This window comes from Oryctolagus cuniculus, chromosome 14, assembly GCF_964237555.1.
Source record: "Oryctolagus cuniculus chromosome 14, mOryCun1.1, whole genome shotgun sequence".
NCBI classification, from domain to species: domain Eukaryota; kingdom Metazoa; phylum Chordata; class Mammalia; order Lagomorpha; family Leporidae; genus Oryctolagus; species Oryctolagus cuniculus.
In genome coordinates, this window is record NC_091445.1 from 77,534,954 (window position 1) to 77,552,701 (window position 17,748).

At 41.8% G+C, this 17,748-nt stretch overlaps 1 protein-coding gene across 1 annotated transcript in view; it reads left to right on the plus strand.

The window, feature by feature from the left end:
- The window catches only part of MAP3K1 (mitogen-activated protein kinase kinase kinase 1), a 74,658-nt gene that overhangs the window by 43,042 nt on the left and 13,868 nt on the right, over window positions 1-17,748 (plus strand). Inside the window, exons 4-11 of the mRNA XM_051853771.2 lie at window positions 3,787-3,987; window positions 5,150-5,266; window positions 5,646-5,794; window positions 9,685-9,806; window positions 10,628-10,709; window positions 10,827-11,010; window positions 12,897-13,175; window positions 16,655-16,776. Coding sequence (XP_051709731.1) covers window positions 3,787-3,987; window positions 5,150-5,266; window positions 5,646-5,794; window positions 9,685-9,806; window positions 10,628-10,709; window positions 10,827-11,010; window positions 12,897-13,175; window positions 16,655-16,776 — 1,256 coding nt within the window. The remainder of the gene's footprint in view (window positions 1-3,786; window positions 3,988-5,149; window positions 5,267-5,645; window positions 5,795-9,684; window positions 9,807-10,627; window positions 10,710-10,826; window positions 11,011-12,896; window positions 13,176-16,654; window positions 16,777-17,748) is intronic.

The window sequence follows — 17,748 nt, forward strand, 5'->3', positions numbered from 1 at the left end:
TTAAGCCAGACAACAAAGAAATTTGTAAAAAGGTAAAAGACTCTAATGGTGAACTGCATGTTTTGTTTTGTTTTAAGATTTATTTATTTGAAAGAGTTACAGAGGGAGAAACAGAGTGAGTGAGCTTAGGTCTGCTGATTCACTCCCGTAATGGCCACAGTGGCCAGAGCTGGGCCAATCTGAAGCCAGGAGCTTCCTCTGGGTCTCCTGTGTGGGTGCAGGGGCCCCAGTACCTGGGCCATCTTCCCCTTTCCCAGGTGCATTAGCAGGGAATGGATCGGCAGTGGAGCAGCTGGGACTCGGAGAACTGGCACGCATATAGGATGCCAGCATTGCAGACAGAAGCTTAACCTGCTGCACCATAGTGCCAGCCCTAGAAATGCATGTTAAAGCTTTCTAACTGAGAGAGCAAATGAGAGAATGGAAAAATGATGGAGAGGGTGACCAAAACGGGGATGTTTGGTTTTCCTCAGATCTGGAGTTGTTAAAGCATAGAAGTCCTTGAAAAAATACATGTAAGGGCTAGTGCTGTGGCTGAAGGAGTTTAAGCTGCTGCCTGTAGTGTCGGCATCCGTATGGGTGCCAGTTCCAATCCCAGCTTCTCCACTTTCGATCCAGCTTCCTGCTAGCACGATTGGGAAAGCAGCGGAGGATGGCCCAAGTGCTTGGACCCCTGCCACCTGGATGGAGCTCCTGGCTCCTGGTCCCTGCTTTTGCAGCCGATTAGAGAGTGAATCAGTGGCTGAAGATTTCTCTCTGTTTCTCTCTGCCTCTCCCTCTTCCTCTCTGTAACTCCATCTTTCAAATGAACAGATTTTTAATAATAATAAGTACACGTAAAGTAAAACCCATGATACCTAACAGTATTTTTGGCTTTGTGTTGATGCCTTCAAATTAACATTTTTTCCTCTGGAAACAATAACATTCATTAGCTTGTGAATATACAGATTGCTCAGGGCTCGGCAGGGCTGGCTATCTCTGTTTCCTATGGCATGTGCTGAAGCTGGAACACCCTGGAGTGCTTGTTCCCTAACTGTCACTTCAGCCTAGATACTGCGACAGTTGGGGCCTCCTGGCATCTTTTCTCACAGCATGGTGGCTGGGCTGCAATCACAGTGCTTCAAGAGGGCAAGTCCCAACCTGCCAGCTCTTCTGAAGGCTCCACTTGTAGTTTACAAACCTAGTGGTAAACCCAGACCCAGAATCCATGGAGGAGGGGCTATTCAATGCCATAAATATGAGAGTAACTCAAGAAGTTCACAGGTTAAAAGAGTTACAAGATAAGTTTATTTTAATGTAAATTTTTTTTAATTCATGCAGTTTTATTTTTCATAATAAACCTTTCCCATGAACATTTTGAAGACCCTTTGTATACATGGATTTCGCACCAAAATAAACTTGTTTCTTAATAAAGTCTCCATGGACTTTCTGAACTGCTCTTGTGTAACTCATGTACTATACAATTCACCTGCTTAAATTGTACAATTTAGTGTTTTTTGGTATATCTACAGGCTTGAATGCCCATCACTGTAATGAATTTAAAACATCTTCATCACCTTTAAAGAAACCCCAAACCCATAAGCAGTTTTAAAATAAGCATGAGACCATTAGCCTGGGGTTGTTTCTAGGAAACCAAACTGAGCTTTAGCCAGTCAAGCCAATTGATTTTATAACCAGGAATTTCTGTCATACTTGCACAAATAAAGCAAATCCCTGTAGCTAATCTGGTGATTTCTTTACCTTGCTTCTTGTTAAGCATGTAAAAACTGGCTGTTCACACTGCTGAATCAAAGCTGTCTGAACCCCTTCTAGTTTTGAATGCTGCCTGAATCATGAGTCATTTCTGTCTTCAAATATTCTGTTAAATTTAATCTGTGTAAAGTTTAATAGCAGTTTCTCCCCAGCCCCAGGTAACCATGTACCTATTTCCTGTCAGTGTTCAAGGATACTTCAAAAATCTTATGGAAAATAGAATTTATTTTGGTGCAAAACAAATCCATGCACAGTGTTTTTCATAATACACATTTTCTATGATCGTTTTGAGGACCCCTCATATTTGCCTATTTTGGACATTTCATATAAATGGAAGCACACAGTAGATGGTTTATGGCTGGCTTCTTTGACTTAGTATCATGTTTCTAAGGTTCATCATGTTATAGCTTGTATTAGTACTCCAGTTTTAGTTGCAGAATAGTCTTCTTTTGTATGCATATACCACATTTTGTTTATCTGGTTGTCAGTTGGGATGTGTTCCACTCTTTGGGCTATTGTAAATAATGCTACTGTGTATAGCCACATACAGATGTTTGTGTGGACGTGTTTTTCTGTCATTGGGGCTTACACCCAGAAGTGAAATTACTGGAATCGTTCATTTTGAGGGACTGTTTTCCAAAACAGCTGCACTTCAGGTTCTACCAGCAGTAAATGAGGATTCTACCTGCTTCGTGTTCTTGCCAACATCTCTTGTCTTTACAGTTAGGTATGCTGAACTGGGGTTTCCACTGGCACTGATGGAAAGACAAATGGAATGGAATGAGGGGAATAGGTATTACTCATGCCGCAAGAGAGTTCTGTCCCCTGCAGTGAGATGTTTTAGTTGAGGGGCCCTCTCCTCAGTGTCTAAAATTACTTGTTATAGAAGACTATTTAATGAAGCTTTAAGTATAAGCCAGGAGATTGGAGGTTTGATTTTTGCCACTAGACATAGTTGTTTTGCCTGCTTAGGATATGTGCTTTTTTATGCTTTTTATTTTTATTGACATAATTTTTTTCCAAGCCCAGATGCTTGCAGAATAATTTTTTAATTTGCACGTGGTTGTCTGTCTCAGCCAAAGGTTATATCCTTGGTTACAGGGATGATTGAGATTTTTTTTTTAAATGTGAAACTTCATTACAAATCGCTTTTTTAAAAAAAAATATTTATTTATTTACTTGAAAGGCAGAGTTTCAGAGAAAGAGCAAGAGCGAGAGCAAGAGAGAGAGAGAAAGAAATGTCTTCCATTAGCTGATTTACTCCCCAGATGGCTGCAACGACCGGAGCTGTACCGATCCGGAGCCAGGAGCTTCTTCCTGGTCTCCCACATGGGTGCAGGGGCCCAAGGGCTTGGGCCATCTTCTACTGCTTTCCCAGGCCACACAAAGAGCTGGGTTGGAAGTGGAGCAGCCAGGACTCCAACTGGTATCCATATGGGATGCCAGCACTGCAGGCGGCGGCTTTACCAGCTACGCCACAGTGCCAGCCTCGATGATTGAGATTTTAAAAGTTTACCTGAGGCCGGTGCCACAGCTCATTTGGCTAATCCTCTGTCTGCAGCACCAGCACTCCGGGTTCTAGTCCTGGTTGGGGTGCCGGATTCTGTCCCAGTTGCCCCTCTTCCAGGCCAGCTCTCTGCTGTGGCCCAGGAAGGCAGTGGAGGATGGCCCAAGTGATTGGGTCCTGCACCTGCATGGGAGACCAGGAGGAAGCACCTGGCTCCTGGCTTCGGATCGGCGCAGTGCGCTGGCCACAGCGGCCATTTGGGGGGTGAACCAATGGAAGGAAGACTTTCTCTCTGTCTCTCTCTAACTCTGCCTGTCAAAAAAAAAAAACAAAAAACAAAAAAAAAACAAAAAAACTGCACCTGAGATGAGGATATCTGATAAAGCCTTTTTGCTTTTTTCTTCTTTAAATATATTTAAGCACTTTTCAGACTGTATTCTGCTGCATAGCTATTTGGTGTGACCTTTTTCGGTTCATAGTTTCTTGTCAAAAAGTAAGACACTTAGTAACAAAACAATTTTGTAAAGTTTCAGAGTGGCCGGATCACACCACCCCGGAGAGCGCCCTCACCAGATGGCTTCTCACCATACAGCCCCGAGGAAACAAACCGCCGTGTGAACAAGGTGATGCGGGCCAGGCTGTACTTGCTGCAGCAAATAGGACCCAACTCTTTCCTGATTGGAGGGGACAGCCCGGACAATAAATACCGCGTGTTTATAGGGCCACAGGTAGGAGTTGTCACCACTTTATGTGTTACTAGTATCTGTGAGCAGCTCAGATTTATGTGCTATCACGTGCTTACATCAGTTGGGGAGGCAGGCATTTGGCCTGGCAGTTCAGGTGCCACTTGAGACACCCGCATCCCGTATCTGAGTGCCTGGATTGCGTCCCAGCAGTGCTGTGATCCCAGCCTACCGCTGATGTGCATCCTGGGAGGCAGCAAGTGCCGGCTCACATAGTTGAGTTCCTGCCAGGAGACCTCGATTAAGTTCCTTGCTCCCAGCTTCAGCCTGGCCTGACACAACTGTTTGCAGGCATTTGGAGGTGTGAACCAAACCAGCAGATGCCTCCCTGTTTTCTCTGTCTACCTAATGAAGAAAAACATGTTTTAAAAATTTACATCAGGGGCCACTGTTGTGGCCTAGCAGGTAAAGCCGCTGCCTGTAATACTGGCATCAGTTCGAGTCCTAGCTACTCCACATAAGATCTGGCTCCTTGCTAATGTGCCCAGGAAGGCAGTGGAGGATAGCCCAAGTCCTTTTGCCTCTGCACCCACATGGGAGACCCGAATAAAGCTCCTGGCTCCTGGCTTCAGCCTGGCCCAGCCCTGGCTATAGCAGCCATTTAGAGAGTGAACCAGCAAATGAGAGATCTTTCTTTTTCTTTCTGTCTCTCCCTCTCTCTGATTTTCAAATAAATAAGTAAATAAAAATTTAGATCAGTGACTTTTAGTAAAGTTTCCCTAAAATGTATTTTGTCTGGTTAATATTTTTCTTTAACATACTAATGAGATTTTTACTATGGCTTAATATACCATCAATAAAATAAATTTGATGTGTTTAATAAGTTCATAAACAATAAGACGTTAATTCATGGAGATAACCAGCTATATAGACTTCTCTTATACCTCTCTTGCATACAGGAGGACTTCAAAGAGTTTATGGAAAATGTGTATTATGAAAAAATTATACATAGATTCCAATTTTTTCATATAAAAGTAAACTAATCTTTTAATTCTATTTTTTCATGTACTTTGGAACTACCCTTGTATATGAAGACAATGAAAAATGTGTATTTATAGATAATAAATTTGGAAATTAAAATGATAAACTTACAAGTTCTAATGGAACCATAGATTTATTAATTTGTAGGTCTTTTTTAACTCTTCAGAACTGCAGCTGTGGGCGTGGAACATTTTGTATCCATCTGTTGTTTGTTATGCTCCGGGTGTTTCAACTAGAACCTTCAGACCCAATGCTGTGGAGAAAAACCTTAAAGAATTTTGAGGTAATTTTTTATAAATGCTTTAGAGTAAAACTGCTAGCAGATTTTTATTTTTGAAAATTTTCCATGGGCACTAAATTTAAATAGACAGTGATTGATCTGAAGGTATGAGGATATATAAGAATTATTCTATGCTTATAATTGTTTTTTATTTATATAATCTATTAAGTGATAAGTTCTTTCTTCTGGACTGAAAAAAATAACAAATACTGGCCTGCTGTTAAAACACTATCAACTATATGTATTCTTATTTTTGAAGCTCTTCAATCAGCTTTATGAAAAACTTAATGCAATAAAACCAAAGAATTCAACCTTTAGTACTCTTCATATGTATAATAATTATGGCACAAATGTCATTGTTACTGTCTTTTTCCAATGTTAGGTTGAGAGTTTGTTCCAGAAATATCACAGTAGGCGTAGCTCAAGGATCAAAGCTCCATCTCGTAACACCATCCAGAAGTTTGTTTCACGCATGTCAAATTCTCATACATTGTCATCATCTAGTACTTCTACATCTAGTTCAGAAAACAGGTTAGTATTTTTTAAGGAATTAAAACCATTAATCTAGTATTTTTAATTTTAGGGATTTTTTTAATATATGTTAAGTTGCTGTTTGATGTAAGTATTGAATCTTTCAGGTTAAAATCAAGGGTAAAAAATATCTAAGGTCATCTGAGTATAAATGTATGGACATTTTGTCCTAAAATTTAGAGTTTTAAAAATGGAACATTAATACAATAGTGTCCATTTTGTAAGAAAAATCAAGTTGCAGATAGAAAAACTAACTGTCATTCATTACTTTGTGCCAAGCACCTTATAATTATCTTACTCTGTAACTTAAAATAACTTCATTGGGTAGTTTGTCTCACTGTTTTATGGGTAATGAAGCGGAGGCATTGTGTAATAGAAGGAACTGTATGTAGGGCTTTTAGAAATAAACTATACAGGACAAAACAGTTCTGTAAAATCACTTTCAAATATAGGATTTTCTGCTGTGTGACGTCACTGCCTCCTTCACAGGTGTCTTCAGAGAATTCTTAAATAGGCTGTTTTACCTGGGAGAATGCAAGCATGTTCTTCAAGACGAGTCAGCTGTAATTCAGAGATACAGTAGCTGTTTTTCATAATTATTACTGAAAATCTACAGTGCTTCTCAAACTTCCATTGCCTAATTGAGTTCATAAGAATGAACACATAAGCCTAAAGAACCTGAAGTGTGACCCAGAATGATAGGTGTGAAGTTTTCAGTGAAGTCTCTGGTATTTATAATGGTTCATGTGAATTTCCTTTCCATTCCATGACTTTGCTTTATTGATTTTAATGTGAAATTGAAATGTTTAAACTACTTCCGAAAGAAGTGCTGCTTCTCTTCCCAGAGCATCTCCTGTGTGTTCCTAAGGCACTCTAGCTTGAGAAACACTGGTGCCAGTGGTTAAGTTCCACCCTCATCCCATCAGTCGTTTAGGTGTTGCAGTTTCCTTGAGATTCAGGAAGAATAACGAAGTGATGTTATCATGACAAGTACCCAGTGAAAAGGAGAGAGAGGTGTTTTCCTCTGGAAAAAGTAAATGTTTGAATTTTCTTAGTTTTGATTAAATGAACTGATTTGCGAATTCTAGAGCTCTAGAGTTGTTTGGGATGTTGACGATGTTCTAGTGTCTGTGGCTCAGTGACGAGTGCAGCCTGGAGAAGCTGCACAGCTCCTGTGAGCAGAAGCCTAAGTGGAACCTGGGACTGTGCAGTCGCAGGGCGAGGCTCTTCCTCATCTTTCCCAAGTAGAATGAAGAAACAGCTTTATTTCTCAAGCAAAGTGACCCAGGCTTTATTCTACAGCTTTTCTCCTTTTGTGACATTTCTCTAACTTCGCGTTTTCGAGAAGAATAACAAATGCTTAAAAATCAGGTAGCCAAAGTTAAAATAGATTCCTTCTCAGATGAAAATAGAAACCTTACAAATATGGGCTGGCCGTGGTTGTGAGTTCTGTTGATTGGTTTGGATTGGTATCTCCATAGAGAACTCGCAGAAGATGTCACCTTCCCATACTGAGATTATACTATTTATGTAGGTAAATGTAATTACATTATTCTTATACATAAATATAAAACAAAAACCTCAGTAAGAAGAAAAAATTTATCTGGAGATCTGATTATATAAAATTTTGAATGGTAAGTCAGAAACAAAAAGAGGACAAACAAAATGAAAATACTTAATTAAAATTATGAACAAAACCTCACCCCAAAAAACTCAGACTACAAACAGGAACCTAGGATCCAAGTACATAAAAGAACAAAAGGAATGAAGAGAATATTCACAGAAAAACAGTTTCCAGAGGCTGGCTAACATATGAAAACTGTTCAGTCAGTCTCATTAAAAGAATTCCCATTTTTCAAAAAAAAATACCAGTTTTTATAGAATTAGTGGAGACTTTTCTAATCAGACAGTTAAGTTCTTTAAAGGACTTGGCTTTGCTGTATAACCTTTCTGGAAAAAAGCATTAGGGCTTTTTAAAACATTTATCTTCATTGATCCAATAAATGTATTTTTTTGTTTTTGTTTTTTTAAGAAAAATAGTTTGGGAAATATACAGGCCTTACAAGATGGCTTTTTCTCATAGTTTAATGGTGAAAAATTGAAAACAACTGAAGTATCCAACAGCAAGTGAATGGTTGACATATGCCTATGATGATTGTCTCATGCCATCATGAAAATTATGCTTTTGAAGAGCATTAATTGGCAAGCATGGAGAAGTGCTCATAAGTGAAACCAAATTCTGGTTATAATTTATCATTCATGAACCCAATTTTTATTTATAAAAAGTCAAGTGGATACATAAAAATTTAAAGAAATAAAAAAAGTTCAGTTGTTATTGACAAGTGTTATTGCAGATTTTTTCTTTTTAATACTTTACATTGTGGATCGTCAGATCTCTGGCACTACTCAGCTATGCCTTTGTAGACTGAAAGTAGCTATGACGGTATGTAAACAAATGAGCATGGCTGTGTGCTAATAGAACTTTATTTACAGGGCCGGCGCCGTGGCTCAGTAGGCTAATCCTCCACCTTGCAGCGCCGGCACACCAGGTTCTAGTCTCGGTTGGGGCGCCGGATCCTGTCCCGGTTGCTCCTCTTCCAGGCCAGCTCTCTGCTGTGGCCTGGGAGGGCAGTGGAGGATGGCCCAAGTGCTTGGGCCCTGCACCTGCATGGGAGAGCAGGAGAAGCACCTGGCTCCTGGCTTCAGATCAGCGTGATGTGCTGGCCGTGTCGGCCATTGGAGGGTGAACCAACGGCAAAAGGAAGACCTTTCTCTCTGTCTCTCTCTCACTGTCCACTCTGCCTGTCAAAAAAAGAAAGAAAAAAAAACTTTATTTACAGAAGTGCACTACAGGCTGCTTTATTCTCCTTTTAGTTTGTTGCTCCCTGCTCTGTACTTACATGATTGTACTTCTGGAAGAACTGCTGAAAAGAAATAATCTGAAAAAGCAGCACACAGATATTTATAATGGTTTCTTAAAAATCTTAAACTATAGAAGAAATGGCTCAAATAAAAAGTACACTACACATTTAGGATCCTTTTAGTTAGTGAAAAATTGTGCCACCATTAAAATTATGTGTATGGTGGAAGCAACTCCGGTATTTGTTGATGGATAAACAAAATACGGTACATACACATGATGGAGGAGCTCTGAGCCTGAATAAGGGAACAGACTTTGACATATACTCCAGCAGGGATGAACCTTGAGACGTTATACGAAGTGAAATAAGCCAGTCACGAATACTGTGTGATTCTATTTCTATGTGCTACTTAGTCAAAATGACAAAGACGGAAGGTTGGTGTTGCTAGAGGCTAGGGGAGGGGAGAATGAAGTGATTGTTGGATTGCTGTGAAGTTTCGGTTTGACAAGACGAGACATTCTGGAGGGGTCGGAGGTAATGATTGACAACGTGAATGTATTTAATACCACTGAACCGTGTATGCTGGAAACTGGTTAAGATGGTTGATTGTATGTTACATGTGTATTTTGCCACAATGAAAAACTGCTATTATGTGATGTGTTTGTTCATAGTCAGACCTGATAGCAATTTGTTCATTTAAAAAATATACTGACAGAATGAGACACAAATGCTCTTTGTAAGATTGCAGTTCAGGTACGGAATTGTCTTCCTAGCCAGGGCAGCTTAACTCACACACAATCTGTAAATGCACAGGTATGGGAGTTGGATTTAAAGTTAGTGTAAATCAATAGGAGAAATCAGTTTCTCTCAAATACTTAGATGAAAGATGCTCTGAAACAAGAATTTATAATATATTCACAGTCTAAAATGGCAGAAATTGTTTGTGGTATGCAGCATTAATTCTCTTACCTTTCGCTTTATGTGTGTGTGTGTTTGGTGCTTAATGCTTCTGCTTCTCTTTCCTCGTAGCATAAAAGATGAAGAGGAGCAAATGTGTCCTATCTGCTTGTTGGGCATGCTGGACGAGGAGAGCCTGACAGTGTGTGAGGATGGCTGCAGGAACAAGCTGCACCACCACTGCATGTCCATATGTACGTGACTCCTTTTCTCCCTGCACTCAGGAACACGGGTGCCCTGGGAGCTGCTTGAGGATTCTGATGTGGCTGGGGGGGAGACTGGCAAGAAACCAACCAAAAGGGTTAGATATATAAGCCATTGGTGAAGTTTTCCACAGTTGTAGAGTTTGGAATCTGTTAGGAGATGAGCTGTGTGAGCAGAGGAATGTGGTCTAGTCTGGTCCGTGTGGTAAAGGAGTGCCTAGAGTTAGCAGTGCTAGCCCAGCTAGCCCAGCCCAAGGCCTGGGTAGGCAGTGCAGAGGGGCGAGCATCCCAGCAGCGTTGGGAAGACCTCTCCAGGTTCGTAATCCAGCAGACAGGACATTTTGAGTGTGAGCAAGCAAGTTACATGTTACCACAACTAGTGAATCCTGCAGTAACCATTGCAGATAGTTACACATCTAAATAAATACTTAATGTTGGGCCGGCGCCATGGCTCACTTGGTTAATCTTCTGCCTGCGGCACTGGCATCCCATATGGGCGCCAGGTTCTAGTCCCAGTTGCTCCTCTTCCAGTTCAGCTCTCTGCTGTGGCCCAGGAGGACAGTGGAGGATGGCCCAGGTGCTTGGCTTCTGCACCCACATGGGAGACCAGGAAGAAGCATCTGTCTCCTGGCTTTGGATCGGTGCAGCGCTGGCCTTGGCGGCCATTTGGGGAGTGAACCAGTGGAAGGAAGACCTTTCTCTCTGTCTCTCCCTCTCACTGTCTATAACTCTACCTGTCAAATAAAATAAATAAATAAATGCTTAATGTTAAACAATTACGTTTTTGTAAGCTTTTTTCTTTAATTTTTCAGGGGCAGAAGAATGTAGAAGAAATAGAGAACCTTTAATATGTCCCCTTTGTAGATCTAAGTGGCGGTCCCATGATTTTTATAGGTAAGAGTTTTGAATTAATGACTTGTGTGTGTTTAGTAAAAAAAGTAACAGGGTTTTCAAAATGTGGTTTAAGTGTTAAAAACATTTTTTAGCAAGTATTGTCATTTTTTATTTTAGCCACGAGTTGTCGAGCCCTGTGGATTCCCCCTCTTCCCTTCGAACTGCACAGCAACAAACCCTACAGCAGCCACCTTTGGCTGGATCACAAAGAAGGACTCAAGAGAGCAACTTCAACCTTACTCACTATGGAACTCAGCAGATCCCACCTGCTTACAAAGATCTGGCTGAGCCATGGATTCAGGTCAGTAGCTCTTTGTTCATTTCTCCAGGAAACACAGACAATGTGGGCATCCCTTTCCCTCAGCAGTTTATAATGTAACAAAAGAAGATGCTTTTGCTGGCCTCCATCATGACTCTTATTTCATTAAGATTTTTAATGTTCCTTTAGTATTAATACTGTGCTGCTGTTTATACAGCTTAAACTTCAAAAGTTCTTTGTAGTTTATCCTCTCATGTCTAGAAACATCTTTCTGAACTAACACACATAAAAGGTTATCTAAAGACAGAAACTCAGCTCTTTCAATGCTAACTTTTTCTAATGTTTAATGCCCCTTCCTGCCAAGAATTTCTGTTGCTTATATGCTGCTGCTTAGTCTCTCCTTTCTGTGTCCTAACAGTGCATAGTGGGTACCAAATAATCAGAGTGGATGAACAAGAAGGAAATATGTGGTATTGACCTTATGTTAGTCATTCGTAAGGATCGTTTCCATTCCTTTATGTTCTTTTCTGATTGCTTTTTCATCCTCAGTAATGTAGGGCTTTTTGTTGGTTTGTTGAATGCTTAGTCTGTTGTTCAAAAAATGTAAGACCCAAGACCAGACAGTGTCTCCAGTGGACACTAGTGAAGTAAAATGATTGTTCCCAATAACCTGCTAAATTCTGCAAAGTCAATATACTGTATATCAGTAGGGTTTTTTCATTTTTATTTTTGTGTGCATTATCATCCTGCAGCTTTGAAATTCTCTTTTCTCAGCATACCAATAAACCATTAGGAATCTAATAAAATCTGCAAAATTAATAAATGCATCCTAATTCTTTTATGTAGTTCATTAGTAATGTTTCAACAGAAGCCCTCCCCTGCTCGTCATGAGCCCTCAAGAACCGTCAAGCTGGTTCTGGGCGGCCTTGGATGCTGTTCTCTCAGAGCAGTGCTCTGGTTTGTTTCTGTTTAAGCTTTAGCTCAGACTAGGCTGTGGATTCTGGGTTCTTTAGTAAGAACATCATGTAAAACAATTAAAACTTAATAGCGGTTTGCCACTTAACAGTGCCAGAAGTTCACTCATTATATTCTAGTTGGTTTTTTCTCCTTTATAGCAGCACATATTTTTTAAAATAAGTATGTCGTTCGTTTTCCCCAAAATGTGTTTACACATCTTGACTATCTAGAGATTTTTGCACATGATAAATTGTGCTAGGTGTTACGCTTGCTTTTACCTGATAAGCTGAAAGTCAAGAGCATTTATGCTTTCCTTTCTTTGCTGTGTCTCTGGAGGGTCGTGGTAAGGATGCTGTCAGGACACACACATTAGTTCTAGGTACTGCACTGTCCTTTGCTATTGTGAGCACAAACATTTTTTCTTTAGTTTTTGATTTGCCACTCTATGCACTATAATCTTACCTGGTTTTTTTTTTTTTTTTCTGTTTAAGGTATTTTTGATTTAGTGGGTTTTTTAAAGCCATTTTTTGGTCTAAGACAAAAACCAAATAAATGCTTTTAGTTTACCACTAGCGTCTGCTCTTGAACCACTCTACTGTGTGTCCCAGTGTGGCTTCTGTAAATCCTGTTCCAGGCTTTTTCTCTGGAAGGGTTTCTTCACAGTGTTTTGTTTGGAGGATGGTGTGGGTAAGCCTGAAGGGTACAGACCTAGGCATGTATACTTATCCGTCTCATTCTTAATGGAGTTTACTCTTAATTTTTCTTACACTAATGAGTGGTAATGGTTTGAGAATCACCAGTTAAACTTGAGTGTAAAATTCCTCATCACTATCTTAAATGGCTGCACATATTTTGCAGTTGTGTAAAGATGTCAGAAATGTCCAGTTTTTCTGTAGAAATTGAAAAGCTTGCTTACAGTGCTGTGGGTTCACCTGTTTTTCTTCCCGTTGAATTCACTGTGTTTGATACAGGTGTTTGGAATGGAACTCGTTGGCTGCTTATTTTCTAGAAACTGGAATGTCAGAGAGATGGCCCTCAGGCGTCTTTCCCATGATGTTAGTGGGGCCCTGCTGTTGGCAAATGGGGAGAGCACTGGAAATTCCGGGGGCAGCGGTGGCAGCAGTCCGAGCGTGGGAGCCGCCAGTGGGTCTCCACAGGCCAGCGTCTCTGGGGACGTGGTGGAGGCGTGCTGCAACGTCTTGTCGGTGGTCTGCGCCGACCCTGTCTACAAAGTGTACGTTGCTGCTTTAGTAAGTAGCTTTATTCCCTAACCATCTCATTGCGGGGTTCCTTTGCTGATTGTTTCAGATACTGTTTTCCAGATACAATAGAGCTACTTTATGTGACTTAACTCTGGAAAATCTGAAGTGTATTTTTCTTCCAAAATCCCAGGAAATGACAGTTTTCCATGTAACCGACCTCTCATTTAATTTTCCATTGTACTGATTTTAATCTGGTCAGGTTTCCTTACGTGCAGTTAGCTGTCCCCATCAAGCAGCAGTGTCCTGCTGTTCATACCTTACCGTGTTCCTGAGCAGGTACTTGACATGTGACTAAAGTGATAATAACTTAAGGGATAGTAAAGGGATCCAAGTTACTTTGCTTTTTTTTTTTTATTTTTTTTATTTATTTATTTTTTTTTGACAGGCAGAGTGGACAGTGAGAGAGAGAGACAGAGAGAAAGGTCTTCCTTTGCCGTTGGTTCACCCTCCAATGGCCGCCGCGGCTGGCGCGATGCGGCCGGCGCACCGCGCTGATCCGATGGCAGGAGCCAGGAGCCAGGTGCTTTTCCTGGTCTCCCATGGGGTGCAGGGCCCAAGCACCTGGGCCATCCTCCACTGCACTCCCTGGCCACAGCAGAGGGCTGGCCTGGAAGAGGGGCAACCGGGACAGAATCCGGCGCCCCGACCGGGACTAGAACCCGGTGTGCAGGCGCCGCTAGGCGGAGGATTAGCCTAGTGAGCCGCAGCGCCGGCCCTACTTTGCTTTTAATTTGGTATCTGTTGATATTAAGGAGAATTTCTTTTTAAGAAGCATTTTGCATGATTTTTAGTAAGCATTTTTGTGTGGAAACACAGGAGCCATTTCACAGAAGAGAGTGCCATGACACTAACTGTCATGACCCTGTCCTGTTTTTCCATGAAACATGCGGAGGGACAATGTGTGCCATAGAACAGTGCTCTTCACCCAGCTTTTTGCCTCTTAACTTCCTACCGGTTTTCTAACACAAACTTTTAGGCACACTTGACTGCCTGGTATGTTTCTCCTTTCGAGGGTCCATCTTCTGTGAGCTGTCCCTCATCTTCCCAGCCAGTGGCGACCCTGTCCTCTCACCATATTGCTCTCCCTGCAGATGCCATCTGGTTATCCTGCAGTTCAGACTGTCAGCTGGCCTGGAAGCCGCTTGAGATGGGCACCATAGAAAGGATGCCACGTTCTCGTCCGTTGGCAGTTATGTAGTGTGCCAGGCTCAGCAGAGACAGAAGTGGTCCTACCTTCAAAGCTTTTCTTCTCTTTTCTTCCACCACACACCTCCCTCTTTCCCTGTCTTTATTCTTCCCTCTTCCCTCCCCATCCCTAGTTTTTTGCTGAACCATTGTGGAGTTATTTCTAGGCATCATGACATTTTGTCCTCCAATCACTTAGCATGTGCCTCTTAAGAATATTTATATTGTGGGGCTGGCGCCGTGGCTCACTTGGTTAATCCTCCGCCTGCAGTGCTGGCATCCCATGTGGGCACCAGGTTCTAGTCCTGGTTGCTCCTCTTCCAGGCCAGCTCTCTGCTGTGGCCTGGGAAGGCAGTGGAGGATGGCCCAGATGCTAGGGTCCTGCACCCGCATGGGAGACCAGGAGGAGGCACCTGGCTCCTGGCTTCGGATCGGCGTAGCTCCAGCCGTGACGGTCATTTAGGGGTGAGCCAATGGAAGGAAGACCTTTCTCTCTGTCTTTCTCTCTCACTGTCTAACTCTAGCTGTCAAAAAAAAAAGAATACATACATTGTTCTGTGTAACCAGTTGCAACCAGCATGTTCTCCTTAATAACAGTATTACTGCATACTGTCAGGTTCCTATTTCAATCTTCCCAGCTGTGCCAGCAGTATACTTTATAGCTAAACTGCAGACTTTATTCACGTGTCAGTTTTCCCACTAACAGTTTTTTCTGTCCCAGGATCCAGTCCAGGATGCCGCATCGTACTCAGTCATCCTTTCCTCTTAATCTGTTGATCCTCTGTGATGATTCCTCAGCCTTCCCTTACATGACCTTGACTCCTGAGCCTTACCAGCCAGTTGTTTTGTAGAGTGCCCATCCATGTGCGTGTTTCTGATGCATACCTGTGGTTATTGTGCACTTTTCACAAGATTACCACAGGGGTGCTGTACCCTTCCCTCCTCAGTACACTGTAACAGTGGCTGATGCTCTCAGTTTGAGTGATGTCTGCTTTCTCCACTATGAATTTACTGTTAATAAATATCGGGCTGGCACTGTGGCATGGTGTGTTAAGCTACCGTCTGCAATGCCAGCATCCCATATGGGTGCTGGTTTGAGTCCCAGCTGCTCAATTTCTGACCCAGCTCCCTGCTAATGGCCCAAGAAAAGCAGTGGAAGATGGCCCAAGTATTTGGGGCTCCTGCTACCCACTTGGGAGACCCTGAGAGCCCCTGGCCTCCAGGCTTTGGCTTGGCTCAGCCCCAGCTGTTGCTACCATTTGGGGTTCACAGTTGCAGCAGCAATGGAAGATCTCTCACTTTTTTTCTCTCGCTTTCTGTAATCTGACTTTAAATAATAAATCTTTAAAAATAAAAATAAATAAGTATCTTGAGAGATACTTTGAAACTGTATAAATAAGAGTTGAAATTTTGCCCATTGATGTTACCGTTTGTCAGCAAATCTGACCTGGAGCAATTATTACTACACTATTAGAGCTGGTCTTCTAACGTTGATTTTTCTGTCGTCCTCATTCTTTCCACATTAATTAATTGGAATTCTTCTGTAAAGAAGAGCTGTCTCTTCCCCATTCATGTATCTATTCAGATTTTTTTTTTAAAGATTGTATTTAATTTTTTGAGAGGTAGAGTTAGAGAGAGGGAGAGACTGATTGTCTGTCTGCTGACTCACTTCCCAGGTGCCTGCAACTGCCAGAGCTGAGCTGATCCAAAGCCAGGAGCCAGGAGTTTTTCTGGGTCTCCTACACAGGTGCAGGGGCCCAAGGACTTGGGCCATCTTCTGCTGCTTTCCCAGGCCATAACAAAGAGCTGGATAGGAAGTGGAGCAGCCAGGACTTGAACTAGTGCCCATATGACACGCTAGCACCACAGGCAGAGGCTTAGCCCACTACACCATAGTACTGGCCCTTCTATTCAGATTTTAATTTACAATAATGTGAACTTGTGGGTGTTCTGGGGATCATAGGTAACGCATTATTTACTTTGTTGCTCAAATTATCCCAACTTTGGCCATCAGGAGCTCTTTTCGGTTAGATCCTATTCTTATTAAACAGTAATTTTTCAAATTATTTGAATTCAGACTTTTAAAAATTGCTGAGTTTGGAGAATTCCTTTCCACCACATTTGTTTGTTTATTTGGCTATTTGTTCATGCCATTATAGACTGATGGATTTATTCTGAGTTATAATCCATCCCTATCATTATTTTGTCGCTCAGAGTGTCTCAGATTAGTCCATTGTCTCTAATGCTCCTGGTTAATCTGACCTTCAGTGTTTCCTCCCCAGAAAACATTGCGAGCTATGCTGGTGTACACTCCTTGCCACAGTCTGGCAGAAAGAATCAAGCTCCAGAGACTCCTCCGACCAGTTGTTGACACCATCCTCGTCAAGTGTGCTGATGCCAACAGGTAAGGCCTCACTGATGAGCCGCTTCAATCCGTCGTGTAGGAGAGACCTCACACCTGGGGAGTACTTGCCACATTTATTAAATGCCTGAATACTGTTCTGTAACATTAAGTTGGAAATTAAAGTTCTTAAGGACTAGAGGAAAGAATTAATGACAAATAAAAGCCAGCCTAACAGCATAACACAATACATTATTATATTGATTCTTTTAAATAATGTTCTTAATCTGAAATCCAGTTGATATAAACATTAACAAATATCTGTAGAGTTGAATCTGATTTTAGAAGATGAGTTACACAGGATAGGAACCAGTAAAATCATTATGTCTGGGGCCGGCGCCGCGGCTCACTAGGCTAATCCTTCGCCTAGCGGTACCGGCACACCGGGTTCTAGTCCCGGTCAGGGCGCTGCATTCTGTCCCGGTTGCCCCTCTTCCAGGCCAGCTCTCTGCTGTGGCCCAGGAGTGCAGTGGAGGATGGCCCAAGTGCTTGGGCCCTGCACCCCATGGGAGACCAGGAGAAGCACCTGGCTCCTGCCTTCAGATCAGCGCAGTGCGCCGGTGAACCAATGGCAAAGGAAGACCTTTGTCTCTGTCTCTCTCTCTCACTGTCCACTCTGCCTGTCAAAAAAAAAAAAAAAAAAAAAAATCATTATGTCTGCTACACATTACTATCAGGAACCCAAAAATTCCATTATTTTCAGTGTAACAGAATTTTAAGGAGAGTTTTTATAATTTTTTATGAAATCCCATTTATTTCTGAAATATCCTTGAAAATTGATAAGGAACAAGAGTAACCCTAACTTGAAAGAAAAGTCTGATATAGTGAAATGAGGAATAGGGACTGTATAAAAATCAGCACAAGCCATTCTTTTAAACCAATTGTTGTCTTTTATTTTCCTGTTTCACCAAGTAGAAGGAAAAGACCACTTCCTTTAATAAGCATAGCTCCAGTAAACAGTTGCTTGGTGGTTCC